The 14,118-nt window shown below is 35.1% G+C and overlaps 2 protein-coding genes across 2 annotated transcripts; both read right to left on the bottom strand.

The window, feature by feature from the left end:
• Positions 1-59: 59 nt before the first annotated feature.
• Positions 60-10,793, bottom strand: LOC113042084 (ankyrin repeat and SAM domain-containing protein 3-like). Its single transcript, XM_026200660.1, has 16 exons — positions 10,689-10,793; positions 10,142-10,324; positions 7,449-7,647; positions 7,198-7,319; positions 6,533-6,614; positions 6,061-6,178; positions 5,841-5,978; positions 4,835-4,960; positions 4,645-4,757; positions 4,433-4,576; positions 4,228-4,352; positions 3,444-3,585; positions 2,310-2,511; positions 1,593-1,652; positions 1,419-1,514; positions 60-1,008 (listed from the first exon to the last, which is right to left on the bottom strand). Exons 2-15 carry the CDS (start codon positions 10,318-10,320, stop codon positions 1,432-1,434), a joined length of 1,833 nt encoding a protein of 610 aa, XP_026056445.1. The 5' UTR covers positions 10,321-10,324; positions 10,689-10,793; the 3' UTR covers positions 60-1,008; positions 1,419-1,431.
• A 462-nt stretch (positions 10,794-11,255) lies between these two features.
• On the bottom strand, positions 11,256-13,900 carry c24h8orf33 (chromosome 24 C8orf33 homolog). The gene is made up of 5 exons (XM_026200654.1): positions 13,618-13,900; positions 13,259-13,461; positions 12,957-13,047; positions 12,574-12,720; positions 11,256-11,670 (listed from the first exon to the last, which is right to left on the bottom strand). Exons 1-5 carry the CDS (start codon positions 13,640-13,642, stop codon positions 11,447-11,449), a joined length of 690 nt encoding a protein of 229 aa, XP_026056439.1. The 5' UTR covers positions 13,643-13,900; the 3' UTR covers positions 11,256-11,446.
• Positions 13,901-14,118: the final 218 nt, after the last annotated feature.

The following is a 14,118-nucleotide window of genomic DNA, read 5'->3' as shown; positions in this document are numbered from 1 at the left end:
TTATTAGTTAGTAACTGTAGGGGGCTCCAAAGTCGCAAAAATACACAAAACTACATAAATTTGCTTTAAATGCTTTATTTCCAGACTGGATTCTTCTACCTTTTATGTTACACAATTACAATAAAGACTTTGTTTTCATAATTGATAGATAAGCTGATTAGCATTAAAAAATATTTTAAAATTGATAGTGTAAAAACAACAACAACGGAACATTTAAAAATAATTAATTGACAGTAGCTCCAATAATATGACCATAAACCTGGACATGAAACACCAGCAGAATTCATTTCTATGTGTCTTTTTGTTTTTAATCGGAGAACTAAATATTATGTTAAAAAAAGTTCTAATTTGTTACTGGATATCTTGAATTGTCTTGTAGAAGTAGCAAGAACAATAATAATAACAAACTATTGTTTTTGTTGCATATGCTCAGCTTTGGCCATACTTTTTTACTTACGCTCATACTGATAAAGCTATTTGAATGAACTGAACTGAATATGGCAGTTTGCATAACAAATGAATGATTGTATTTATAACATACACAGTATTTAAGAAAATATTAGACTAACAATTGTGAGTAAAGATCTTCTGAGGTTTGATTTTATGCAAGAAACTGCTTAATTATTCAGGATTTAAATAGGCTTATTTGAAATCTAATCTAATAAGAGGTTTGAGTCGTTGTACAACAATAAACAGTATTTGTGCTTGCAGTATCCACACACTTCTGTGTGCACTGAATTCCTGACAGGAAGTTCAAATCCTCTGGCTCCGCCCTGTCTGACACAGCTCTGTCTGTGATTGGTCAGTTCTCTTGATGAATGTACCACGTAACTGGAGCACAGGCGAGAGATGCTCTTCGCCCGCTTGTCATTTTTGGCCGCCTGTCGTCGTCTCGGTCCTCGTTCGGTCCATCATCTCCATCTGAACTCATGTTACCGGAGCATGCGACTCCTGCGGCCATCTGTGTTCAGGGTGGTTTTTCACCCTCCGTCGGTAAAAGCAAGTGTCCTACAAGCAGAAACACATCAGAAACACAACTTGAAAATTCAAGTTTCAAACATTTTTTATTGTAACGCACACTATTTTTCAAACATTTGGGGTTGCAAGATTTTTGTATGTTATTAAAGAAGTTCGTTCCGTTCAACAAGGCTGCATTTATTTGATCAAAAATGCACTAAAAATAATAATATTGTGAAATATTTCTAAATAATTTAAAATAAGTTTTCTATTGTAATATAATTTAAACTGTAATTTATTTCTGTGATGCACAGCTGAATTTTCAGCATCATTCCTTCAGTCTTCAGTGTCACATGATCTTCAGAAATCATTCGAATCATTTCTGATGATTATCAATGTTGAAAACTCATATTTTGTGGAAACCCTGATTTTTGATTTCATATAAATGATGTTCAACCAACCCATTCACAGCCGTTAGGATTCTTCCCAGTTTTGTGAGCGCTTCTCTGAAGTGCTGAGATGCTGGAGACTGTGAAGGATTTCCTTCAGACCGTCAGCTGGACAGAGAAACATGATGTGAAGTCACACGTCCACGTGAAGGAAACATTATACATGCACAGAAACAGAAGTCTTACTGAGCTCCGCCATATGAGAGTCCATCTTAGACAGCAGCTGAGAGCAAATCAAGCCATCACCTACCACAGACAGACATCAGAGCGCGCATCAGTACAGGCCATTCAAATGATTAATAGTGTTGATGACATACTTCCTTCAAGATGGTCCAAACAGAAGATGCATATGGCAAGTGATAATATTCTGTGGTTTGCTGTTAGAGTCGTGCATGTTTTGTTTTTGGCTATGCAAAACCATCTTTTTTTTTTTTTTTGATTCTCAATATAATATATATATTTTTTTTTTCAACTTTTCATACTGCAGAAATAAAAGTAAAATAGTGATAAATTAAATTGTTTAAATAAAAATTCATGAAATAAAAAATAAAATGCATTATACAATAATACTGTTAAAAAGTGATTAAATAGGAATCATGATAAAAAAAGTAAAAATATATATTAAAATAAAAATATAATTTTACTATAACAACATTTTTATATAATGCAAATTTTAATTTTAATAAACATTTATAATTGCATTTTGAATGCAAACTAAAGACAAAGACAAAGAAAGGTGTTCTGATTGATTGCAAGGTGGTTGTTAGGGTCTGGGTGGTTTGTAGGCAACCTGACAGTAGGAGTGTTTTCTTAAAAGTATACAGCTTTTCAATGATTCTGGTTGTACTGCATTATTTGCAATGCATTCTGTGAATTATAAAAGCATTGGCAGGTTCAGCACACCTCGAGCGTCCTCCTGCGTGAGAGTGCTGCGTAGAGCGTGTAGTTTCCCGCTCAGCGTCTGAATGCGTTTGCTGTTCTCCTGCAGCTCCGCCTGAACTCTCTTCCAAGACATCTTCTCCTCCATCAGACATCCCTCCATCACAGCACGCAGCTCCTTCTCCTGGGTCACCTGACCCTGCAGAGACTCCACCTCCACACAACGCTACACACACAAAGAAAGTCTTAAAGATGCACAATGTAATATTGACAGCTAGTGGTAGAAATGGGTACCGCAGTCCTCACAAGGGTTGCCGGATTTAATACACAGAACAGTAACGAGTTAAATTCACAATGGAAGGCAACAAGCCTTACACTGTAAGTATCTGCATTTTAATAAGTCTCTGGTCATAGAGCTTTTTATATGGATGCATGTTTTTTTTTAAGGTTGGGTAGAATGTACAACCTCTGATCCAGTTCATTTGCTGGCTTTTATGGCTGGGGTACAGTGTTTTCAACCAACTGGCAACCCGGGCTGTTGAAATCCTATTGGTTAAATTGGCCAAGACGAAAACAACGCATGTTTTAAAGTAGAATAACCGGTTGTAGCATGTATTGTTTTGGGAGAAACAAGTATGCAAATGAAGCATGCTTTTCCTAAATATCTCCAATGGTATTATCTGTTTATGCTTTATTGCAGACAAAAAAATACATGCAACTCCTTTAAGAGAACCACCCATTAACTACAGCAAACTTGCAGTTATTATGTGGTGGATTTATGACTGTTTTGTTGCCTGAACAGTACTGTTTTTACAACATCAGTTTTATTCATGGCAACCCTTGAGCTCAACTTATTTTGATGGACTGATTTTATAGCATGTTGTTCATTTTATTGCGACCTATTACACAACCAGATTGACTTTATACATTTACATGCAAAAAGGTAAAACCGGGTTATATAGTACAAACTCTACCTGTTTTACAAGATATGTCTTGTCTCTGCGTGCATTTTAGATTCGGTGTTGATGTCACAGTTCACACTTAATTACAAACTAGGTGCCAGTTACATGGCAGTTTCCTGACTTTAGATACAGTCATGCAATCCTCCTCACATGCAAATGAGCTTTATGAGGTGAATGGAAGTCATGCAGTCAGCACCTTATGAAGCTGAATGGCCATTTCCTGCATCTCGGCCTCCAGTTGGTCTGCATACGCCTGCTCTAACGCATCACTGGGTGGCCGTGCATTACTGTGCCAGCGGGCTATCGCTGATGTCATCTTCCTCTTAGGACCAAACAGACTATAGCGTGAAAAGAGTACAAATAAATAAAACTATTCAAATAAAGTGATAAAATAAAAGGAAAATTATATATATATATATATATATATATATATATATATATATATATATATATATATATATATATATATATATATATATATATATATATAGTAGTAAATACATAAAATCATTTAAAGTAATGCAATTGTAAAAATAAAAAAATGAATAAAATAAACATTGTACAGTACATAAAACAGTTAATGGGATCAAAAATATAAATACATTTTAATAAACCAAAAAGCACAATTTAAAGTGATAAAATAAAATAAAAAACACTGTATAAACAAAATGCAATAAATAATCAAATAAAAAATATATTTACAAAAAAGTTAAATAACTGAACAGGGATAATCAAATGGTAAAAAAATTTATAAATAAAAAAAGTAATATTAATGAACTGACAAAAATTAGTGATACAATTTAAAAATAATAATAATAATTTTAATAAAATAAATGCTTCATTTATTAAAAATATTTTAAGAAATCACTTTAATGAATTTTACATTTGATTAAAACACAAAATAATAAATAACTTTTTAATAAAGTGATCAGTTTTATAGAAATAAATAACAAATAAAATAAAATAGCAAACAGACTCACGTGATCCCGACTTCCTTGAGGTCGTTCTCAGTAAGTGTGAGGAAGATCCTCAGGTCGATGTCTTGTTCCTCCAGCAGGGGAAGGTACTTACTGAACCCGATCTGATCAAGGAACCCTGCGAGATCCTGCAACACATTTAAATACTCTTTATCTGTGCATGTTAACTCACACACACATGCACTGAAGGGACTAGATGAACACACACCTTTGGTCCAGTGTATGAAGGAGGAGGTCCAGAGGAAGACGGAGCCTCGCGGTAACCACTGCTGCTGTTTCCAGGACTCCTGCCTTTGGAGTGCTGGAGTTTGCTGGATCGACGTGGACAGCTCCTCTTTGCTTGATCAGAGTCCTGCAAACATGATGAGACGTTGAGAGAACAGTTTGCTGTGAGCTGCAGTGATGCATGATGGTTCGGACCTCGTTGCTCTCCAGTGACGCCTCCCTGCTGAGTCCGAGGAGATGAGACAGACCCTCGCTGCTGCTGGAGCTGCTCCTCATGGTGGGCATGTCGTTATCAAAGAACAGCTCATCTGCGTGCACAATCACATCGAATCGCATGTTGTCAGCAGATGCATTGCTAAGATGGACATCCTGCTGAATCTCTCACCTCTACTGCTGTTGCTCTGGCCGTCGAGCTCATTGATGGGGGAAGTGACATCACGATTGCAGATTCCTTCGCTCTGATCGCCAACGTCCCGAAACGTCACATATCCAGGGGGACTCACAGGAGCCTCTGCGGTGAAAAAACACATTATATAGATTCAACGTCCCTTTCCACTATTTTTTTCTATAAAAATGTTTAATAAAAAATAAAATAAATGTGAATATAATTTCAAAATTTACAATTTAATCAGATAACTATTTCTTTAACTATTTTGATTTTATTGAATTAAAATGTACTTTTTTAAATATTAAACATTAAATAATTGTAATTATATTTATTATATGCTATAAATATTTAATTTCATAAAATAACATTTCATTAAATATTTTTAATGCAGTGAAAAAACACTTTTCTTTGTCTGTATAAATTCAACATCCATTTCAACCATTTTATATTTTTATATAGATATATTCAACTTAAAATAACTGTGAATATGCTAATAAAATAATTTCAAAATATTTACAATTTAATAAAATATCAATAAAAACATCAAATACACTTTTCTTTGTCTGTATATAGATTCAACATCCCTTTCCACTATTTAATTAAAACGTACTTTGTTTTTTAAAATTAACTTCAAATAAATTTATAAAATACAAAAAATATATTTATAATTAAACAACTATTTCATTAAATGTTTAATGCAATGAAAGAACAATTTTATATATATATTTTAAATATATATAAAATTTTAAATAATAAGGTTTTCACAAAAATATGAAGCAGCACAGCTGTTTTCAACATTAATAATAATCAGATAATATCAGAACAGCAATCAGAACAGCATATTAGAATGATTTCTGAAGATCATGTGACACTGAAGACTGGAGGAATGATACTGAAAATACTGATTTGATCATGAGAATAAATTCCATTTCAAAATATATACTGAAACAGAAAATAGTAATCATATATATATATATATATATAGCATATATAGTGCGAGGACCGTGTTTGGAGCCGACTCTGAAGCGTGCGATGGCTTGAGGGCCGTCGTGAATGCTGGGTCCTCTGGTTCTGCTGCGAGCTGATCGGACTCTAGGAGTCGCACTCTCTTCTTCAGACGAGCTCAGCTCATCATAGATAGCTACAGACACAGATCAGCTGGGGTTATTTTCTGCATTCACAACAAAGAAGGTCAATTACTAAAGCTAAGGTGCGTGACTGACATGATTTGGCTCTCATGACGTGCATGTCGATGAGGCTGGCGATTTTAGTGTGTCCGTACATCATAGCCAGAGCTCTCGCCGTTTCTCCCTTCATGTTCCTCTCCTCCGTCCGGACGCCCTGAATCACAAAGAACCACAAATACTGAAAACACACGACACAAGCCTTTTTTAACATTTGGAGTGTAAATAGTTGCTCTGACTATGATTCAGTTATGATTATGTAGTAAGTGACACTATGTTGAACTTTAGCCTCTATAGCTATATTTAAATATAGCTGTATACTTTTATTTTTAAGTGAGTTTAACTAGAGAGTAAGTTTATACCAAGAAGAATGTTAATAATTTATTATAAGTTTTCATTATGGATGCATTGAGTTGTCAATGTCAGATTGATGCAAATCCATAATTATTCTACATATAATCAGATTTTTGAATGTAATGTAAGTCACGTTTCAGAGTAAGGTCACACTTGCATGGTTGAGCAGGTATTGAACGATGATCTCATGGCCGGACGCAGCAGCTTCCATGAGCGGGGTGAATCCTGACAGCGGCTCTCTGTGAGGGCAAAGGTCAAAGATGTAACATGTTTACTAGATGTTTAATCAAGATTATGCCTAGAATGAAATGCTAGCATTTACTGCATGCCAAGTAGTAAATACAGACAGTTAATGTATAAACTGTGATGTTGCTGTCACACAAGTGACGGAGAGTTATCATCTTGGAAATAAAAAGATAAAAATTCATAACTTTGGATGCAGTTCTGTGTGAGAGTGCAAAAAAGCTACCAGCAAATTTATGATCAAAATATACATCAAGAATCTGGTGATATCTCATCTAATTTTTTCACCATGTCGTATTTATGTAATCTGTTCCTGTGATTTAAATAATGGCTGGTGAAAATCCAGCTTTGCATCGCTGGAATAAATTATATTTTAAAATATATTCAAATAGTTGTGTTGAACTGAAATACTATTTCACAACATCACTGCGATTTCTGTACTTTTAAAACATAAACATAGCATAAATGCAGCCTTGGTGAACATAAAAACTAACCTAATTATTCCAAACTGTTAAAAGTAAGGAAGAAGGCGAGTTAAAGAACATAGATTTTGTATAAATGAATGCACATGTTACTTACTTGATATTTGCATTGGCGTGATGCTCTAATAAGAATTTGACCATCTGCTGGTGTCCAGTAGCTGTGCTGTGCAGCAGAGCCGTCCACCCGCGCACATCCTTACATTCAAGCTGCGCTCCTTGCTAGTGTTTAGAGAGAGCTTTCATTCAGTATTGTATAGCAAGCGCTGGCTTTTTTGCAATCTTGTAATGGTCACACAAATAGACAGTATAATGTAACTGGTTGATAAGAGCGGTTCATGTAACCCTGACCTGCAGGAGGAAGTAGGCGATGCTCTCGTTCCCGCAGCTGGCGGCGAGCATCAGAGGTGTGAGTCCTTTAGACGTGGTGGCGTTGACACTGACCCCCGTCTCCAGCAGCAGGTTAACAATGTTATCATGACCAATATATGCAGCGTACATCAGAGGACTCCAGCCGCCGACGTTCTTCCCATCCAGATCCACATCTCCCCTGAATAACCATTGATCAGAATCAGACACAAGTCTGTGTGCTGGCCAGTGTTGGGTAAGTTACTCAAAAAAAGTAATCCACTACAAATTACTAATTACTGCTCTAAAATTGTAATTTGATTACATTACTGATTACTGCATGCAAAAAGTAATCAGATTACTAATTACTTTACTTTCAAGTTACTTTGAAAACCTATTAAGCATACAAGGAAAAAAAACTACAAACAAAGTGAAACTCAGTTCTTTCCGTAATTTAATATTGACTGAAAAATATTAGAGAAATATGAAAACAGCAACTTGAATAAAAAATGCAATGCATTTCTATAACTTAACATTCTTAACATAAACTTGCCTAACAATGAAAACTGTAGTCTTTTTAAATGTATCTACAGTATGTCTTAACTACATGGGTGTCATTCCAAGGAAGCTTCTATTATTACAAGTCCAGATGTCTGCGGTTGTGGAGATATTCCAAACGATCGAATGTTTTTTTTTAAGAACATACTCCATATCCGCATAGGGCTGTCACTTTTCGTTCGAAAATCGATTGCACAATCGATCGGACCAACCAAAAAAAGTTTCGAAAATGAAAATAGGGAATCTATTTTGAAATAATTATCGATTTATTTAAAAATAATTAAACAATTACAAAAATATAGATGTAAAAAACTTGTGTTATGGCTTACTTTATATCATGTTACGCTGGCTCGGGCTTGCGCTCCAGTTTGTGAGGTAAATGAACGTTCATGTGATGTGTTTCGATTAGCGCGAGAAAGATGTGAAATGGATGCTGAGTAGATGCAACAGAGGCTTGCCTCTGGCGAAAATACGTTTTGGTTGCACCAGCAACTAAAGCAAAGTTCTGAGGTGTGGAAAAGTTTTGACCATGTTTATAATGAGAATGAGTGAATAATGACGCACCATCAGTGAGCGCAAGAACGCGCTGAAGACATATACAGTGGATTCAATCATTTTCCTCCACAAAAACATGTAGACCTATAGCCTAATCTCTGTGAGTAAAGGTTTTTCAAATGATAACTATATATTCATTTAGGCTTAAATGCATAATGTGGACTGAGTATTTACGCTAATGTTGGCGTTATTCTATTATTAAATGTCAGCTGATATGTGGAGAAGCAAACCCGGCGGAGCCTTTATCTTAATTTCGTTATTGCCAAATACCCATCTTAATTAAAAATGTATCTTAATTTAATCTGTTAAAAAAGACTCGTTTTTATTGGTGCGTTTTTTTATTTATTTATAGGTTAAATGAGCCTATGTCTAGAATGCTGAGATGTTACGATGTTACAGAGAACTTATTTTATTTCTTTATTCCAACTTCCAAGTGGCCTAGTCTACGTTAGTTATGAATAAATTATGTTAAAACATGTATAAATGACTCATTGTTGACAAAAGGCAAAAGAGCTGTGCGTGTATGCGCATATCTGAATGTCGGGCTGCGCTGCACACGGGTTCGGGCTATTAAAAAGCTGTCAATCAAAATGTACTTCTCGGGCTCGGGCCGAAACCTGTCGAGCTCGGGTCCTGTCGGGCCTAACTTTTAAGGCCAGATTAAAGCTCTAATGCCAATAAATAAGAAATATTGCTGACTTGTGCGTTTCCAAGCGCTCTATGTGGCAGCGCTTGGAAACGCACAAGTCAGCAATATTTCTTATTTATTGGCATTAGAGCTATTTTTTTTTAGACATGGAAAATCGATTTTACAATCAATTCAGTGAACACTTATGTCTTAAAAATCGAAAAAGCTTTTTACACAAAAGTGACAGCCCTCCATCCGCATAGCATTTATCTAGATACCTTGCAAATGTCTTTCGGTCCTGCAAGGGTACAGAGCTGTCCGTCACTATCATCGTAAGCAAGTCTCTAAATGACTGCGATTCCACAGTCGACAAGCGCAGCATTTCCTCCACCACATACGCTACAGCTCTCTTCACCTGTCCAGAAGTTACCTTCCCTCCCGATCTTGAACAAAAATCTCCGTCCATTTTAACAGCACGAGTTCTCCGGTAATTCATTAAAGCGCATGCTCAATAACTGACGCAGCCGCCCCAAAACGTGATTAGAAATGCATTTTAATTTATTTACTTTAACATTTTTTCTTACCAATACATTTGTAACGCAAGTAACGTAATTTTATTGACATCAGTAACTGTAATCAAATTACATTTATTTTAAATGTAATGAGTTACATTACTGCGTTATCACGAAAAGTAATTAGAATACAGTAACTTTGTAACGCGTTATACCCAACTCTGGTGCTGGCTGCTATTGCTCATGGTTGATAAATGAAAAAGACAGATGTCTGTCTCTCTGTCTATCTCTCCATTTATCAATCATCCATCCATCTCTCTCTCTATAAATAATCTCTAGTTTAGACATATTTCTTTAAACGTCCAAGCACACTGAACGAAGAGATGTCAAAAGCTGTTAGATGGAGACATGCACAGAAAGAACAGCAGATTCTTCCTCCTGACCTGCGGATGCACTCGGACACCACATCATACTGTCCGATGGAGCAGGCGGTGTGGAGGTCCAGCGGCACGTTCAGCTCCTCCGGGCCGATCAGAGCGTCTCCTCCTCCGGCCTGCCACACGGACAGGCTCGCGCCCAACAGATCCGACTCACTGCTCGCTTCGTCGCTCAGCTCAGACATCCTCCTCTGGAAATGAGGTGGGATATTAAATTTTACGATTATGTGCAATAATAGTAGCTAAAAACGTATGTATATCAAAAATAAAACAATGTATTTGATCCCTCTCAAAATAACCCTTTTTTTCAGTGAAATGTTCCGTTATCTGGTATCAGAACTATTATCCGTCAGTCAGTTCAACTCGGATAAATGTTATCTCAAACTCTTATTCATATGTTTATAGCATAGTTATGATGCAAAAAAGCTTTAGTTACAAAAGTTATAACCAAACTCTTAACATGGAAATGACAGTCTTTTACAACAACCGTTCATGCCACAAACGTATAACTCAGCAACCCAATAAAGCACCCGACAAATAAAAGCGAACAAACCTTGAAATAATTACAACTTTCCAAACTGGTAAATCAATGTTTTGTTCAGAAATTGCAACAGCAGCGGCAACTCAAGGAAGTTTCGTGTTGCAGCCGGGGCGTGTTGTTAAATGTGTCATAGGGAGTTGTAGTCTTTTGCCTGTTTCTGCTAATACAGTTTAAACGGCCAGTGCACACTACAAGACTACATATCCCATTAGGCTCTGCGTCAGCACTCATAGCTTACACGCCTGACGACATCAGAGAGTAACACGTTTGTTGATAAACTGCAAAATAATTACACACATAATAAAATATCTAAAAATAAAATGCTCGTTTTCACTGAGAGCATTGGTTTAAGATGAAATAATCCCCTTGAATTGTTAGAGAAATATCATGCCATTTCTAATATAAGCCTTTAAAATACGTTGCCATAGCAACTCTTACAATACATCATTCACACGCTACATATACAACATTTACATTTGTATTTTAAATCATCAGTATTAGACAATTAAAAAAAATGAAACCCAGTAAATTAAAATGTAAATAAATAATATAATAAAAATTGAAACAGCAAAGTTTTGGGCATAATTCATTTATTTTGAATTTTTACTTAAGTGTTCTCTATGAACATTACATTTAAAAAAAAAAAAAAAATGTATGCTTAAAAAAATGCATAGAGAACATATCGAAATATTATGCAACAGAGAAACATGATATCTGACCATGCATCTACTTTAGGCACAAATCCTGTTGGCTGATGTTACAGTTTCAGATCATACGTTGAAGTTAAAGCAAAACTCTTCATGTGTTTTAGTGAAAACAAAAGGTTTTGTGTATCCAGCAGTCTTTGTGTGTTCATTGGTCTCCTGGGGCTCTTGCAGTGTGTGTGTCTCCTGAGATCCGTCTCTTTGGTTTTTGGGGTGTGTGTGTCTCTCAGCTCGCCGGTGAAACACTGGTTTGCACTCAGAGACACTGGTGACCCGGGCGGAGGTCACTGCTGTGGAAAGAGACAGCAATTTTTGTTAAAATATTTTTAAGCCAGTTTTTTTTTTTTTTTTTATAAATGGCCCCTTTTGGAAAGTTTGTGTTTTTTTGAATGGGGACTGTTAAAACTGCCAAAATAAATAATTTAAAATACATTTCTAATTACCTAAATTAATGAATACACATATATAGATTAATTCTAAAAATATGTATTTAAAATTATTAAATAAATAATAATTTGATTTAAAATAAATGTATAATACATTTATTTTAATATAAATGGTTTTATATATTAATAATGTAACATTAGAAACTAATTAGTTAACAAATATTGTAAATTAGCAAACAAACATTTATAATATTTTGTAAATATTATAGCTTCCCTTTAATTAACCTGCTAACTGTCACTCACATCTACAAAGTGCATGATCCAAACCTACATTTTTGTAATTCATGACTGAAAACCTTTTGTAACATGATTTTGATGTACCATTTTCATGGTAATGTAATGTTTGAATTTAAAATGGGTAAAATTTTAAGTTTTCAAATGATATATATATATAATTTCTGATCATTTCTAAAGTGTGATAGAGAAAAAGGCAACAAAGAAAACTATTTTTTGACAAAGGTCAGAACTACTGTTATGATGTAGGCTTTTGATGTGCACTCTTGCCATAAATAAATCTATTACTTTTCCTACATCATTATTTACAAAAAAGATTGGTAAAATATCTATTTAGGAGTCTGAGACCTTTCCAACAATATATAGTTTGTCATGATTAGATTAGGAAGTGAAGTAAACATAGGTGTACCACCGAGGGGATGGGTGGCAGTTAACAGGTGAAAATATATATATATATATATATATATATATATATATATTAGACATCAATTTTCATTTCTGCCACTGCCTTACCTGACTGTATGAGTTTGAACTGCTTGGCTCTTTCCTCTTCCATCTTCTTCCTGTAGTCTCCAGAGACCGCTCGCATTACCTGCCTCTTCTTCACCAAGGGAGCTTTGGAGCTGTGTAACGTCTTCAGAGCGCGGCTTGCTTCTTCCCCTAAATAGAGACATACATGTAAACAAAACAGAAGGTGAGGGTCTCTTCTCAACAAATGTATTATTTGGAATAAACCCCTTGAGATGCATCATCTCGTTTTCAAGGGGGTCTTATTACACAAAAAAAAGGAAAACATAACACAAAAACAAACAATAACACACACACAAAAAACACTTTCTTTTGTCCTGGGTTTGTGTAATATATAGATGTTATATTTGTTGTGTGGTCTCACTCACGTTGTTTGCTGGAGGTTTTTTGAGTTCTCAAGCCGAGCTCGAGCTGTTCGATGCACCAATCCAACTCCTGCCTCAGCTGCTCATCAGGAGTCTAACACACAAACACACACACACGCCACAGGTTATAAATGAATAAATAAATACACACAATTATATATATATATATATATATATATATATATATATATATATATATATATATATATATATATATATATATATATATATATATATATATAGACACACACACACAAAACAGGGTGTATATGTGTGTGTGTGTATATATATATAAATATGCTTACCAGTTCTGTGGTCTCTTGTTTGGGTGTTCCCTCATTGCTTTTTACCCCTTTCTGTGGATTATCTTTTCCATCACCTGTTTTCTTTTTCTTCTTCTTGTGTTTTTTAGCATTGGCAGGAATGTCAGTATTTTGGACTGTTGTTTTGGGGTCCTCTTCACTCTGGCCGTCCGGGTTTTTCTCGTTTTCCAGTATTCTGGTTATTTCTGGAAAGCATTAACAAATTTAGAGCATTTTCAAAGCATTTAGCTGCACCTTTATTGTATGCTATTAAGTCATACAGTGCAAGTCAATACAAAAGTCTGCAAAATCACACGTTAATTCAATATATTCAGCTGATATGGTCTGTAGTGAAATCTTACCTGTTTCAGTTGATTCCTTTGCCATAATTGAGGTTTTAATCTCCTGATAACACAAATGCACTAGTTGTGTTCTTTCAAAAAAAAAAAAACAAAAAAAAAACTATCACCTATCGAGTGTGCAGCGCTTAAGGAAAATATAAATGTGATAGATTCTATTAACTACTTTTGCTTGAAGTGTTGGATTTTCAAATATATTTACAGAATTTAGCTATGCGTGTGTGACAAATCCAAATCCCACATGTGTGCACCAAACAAGAAGCTCCGCCGATAACACATCTACTAACTAAAGGTTCCTACTGCAGAACAATACAATTTGCCCTCTTTTTTAGGCAATGGTTACACAAAGACCGCACTAAAACGTACATACTGGACTGGATTTTTCGTTATTGTTTGCGAAACAACGATTTTTGCAATAATTTGCCAATAATGTTTTGCATTAGCTATTATTAAACGGAACCGTACGGCACGGTTGTTTTTACTTGATTATGTAATCACACCAAA

This window comes from Carassius auratus, chromosome 24 (genome assembly GCF_003368295.1).
Source record: "Carassius auratus strain Wakin chromosome 24, ASM336829v1, whole genome shotgun sequence".
Lineage (NCBI taxonomy): Eukaryota > Metazoa > Chordata > Actinopteri > Cypriniformes > Cyprinidae > Carassius > Carassius auratus.
Note: the sequence above shows the minus strand (reverse complement) of the source record. Positions and strands in the feature narration are given on the sequence as shown.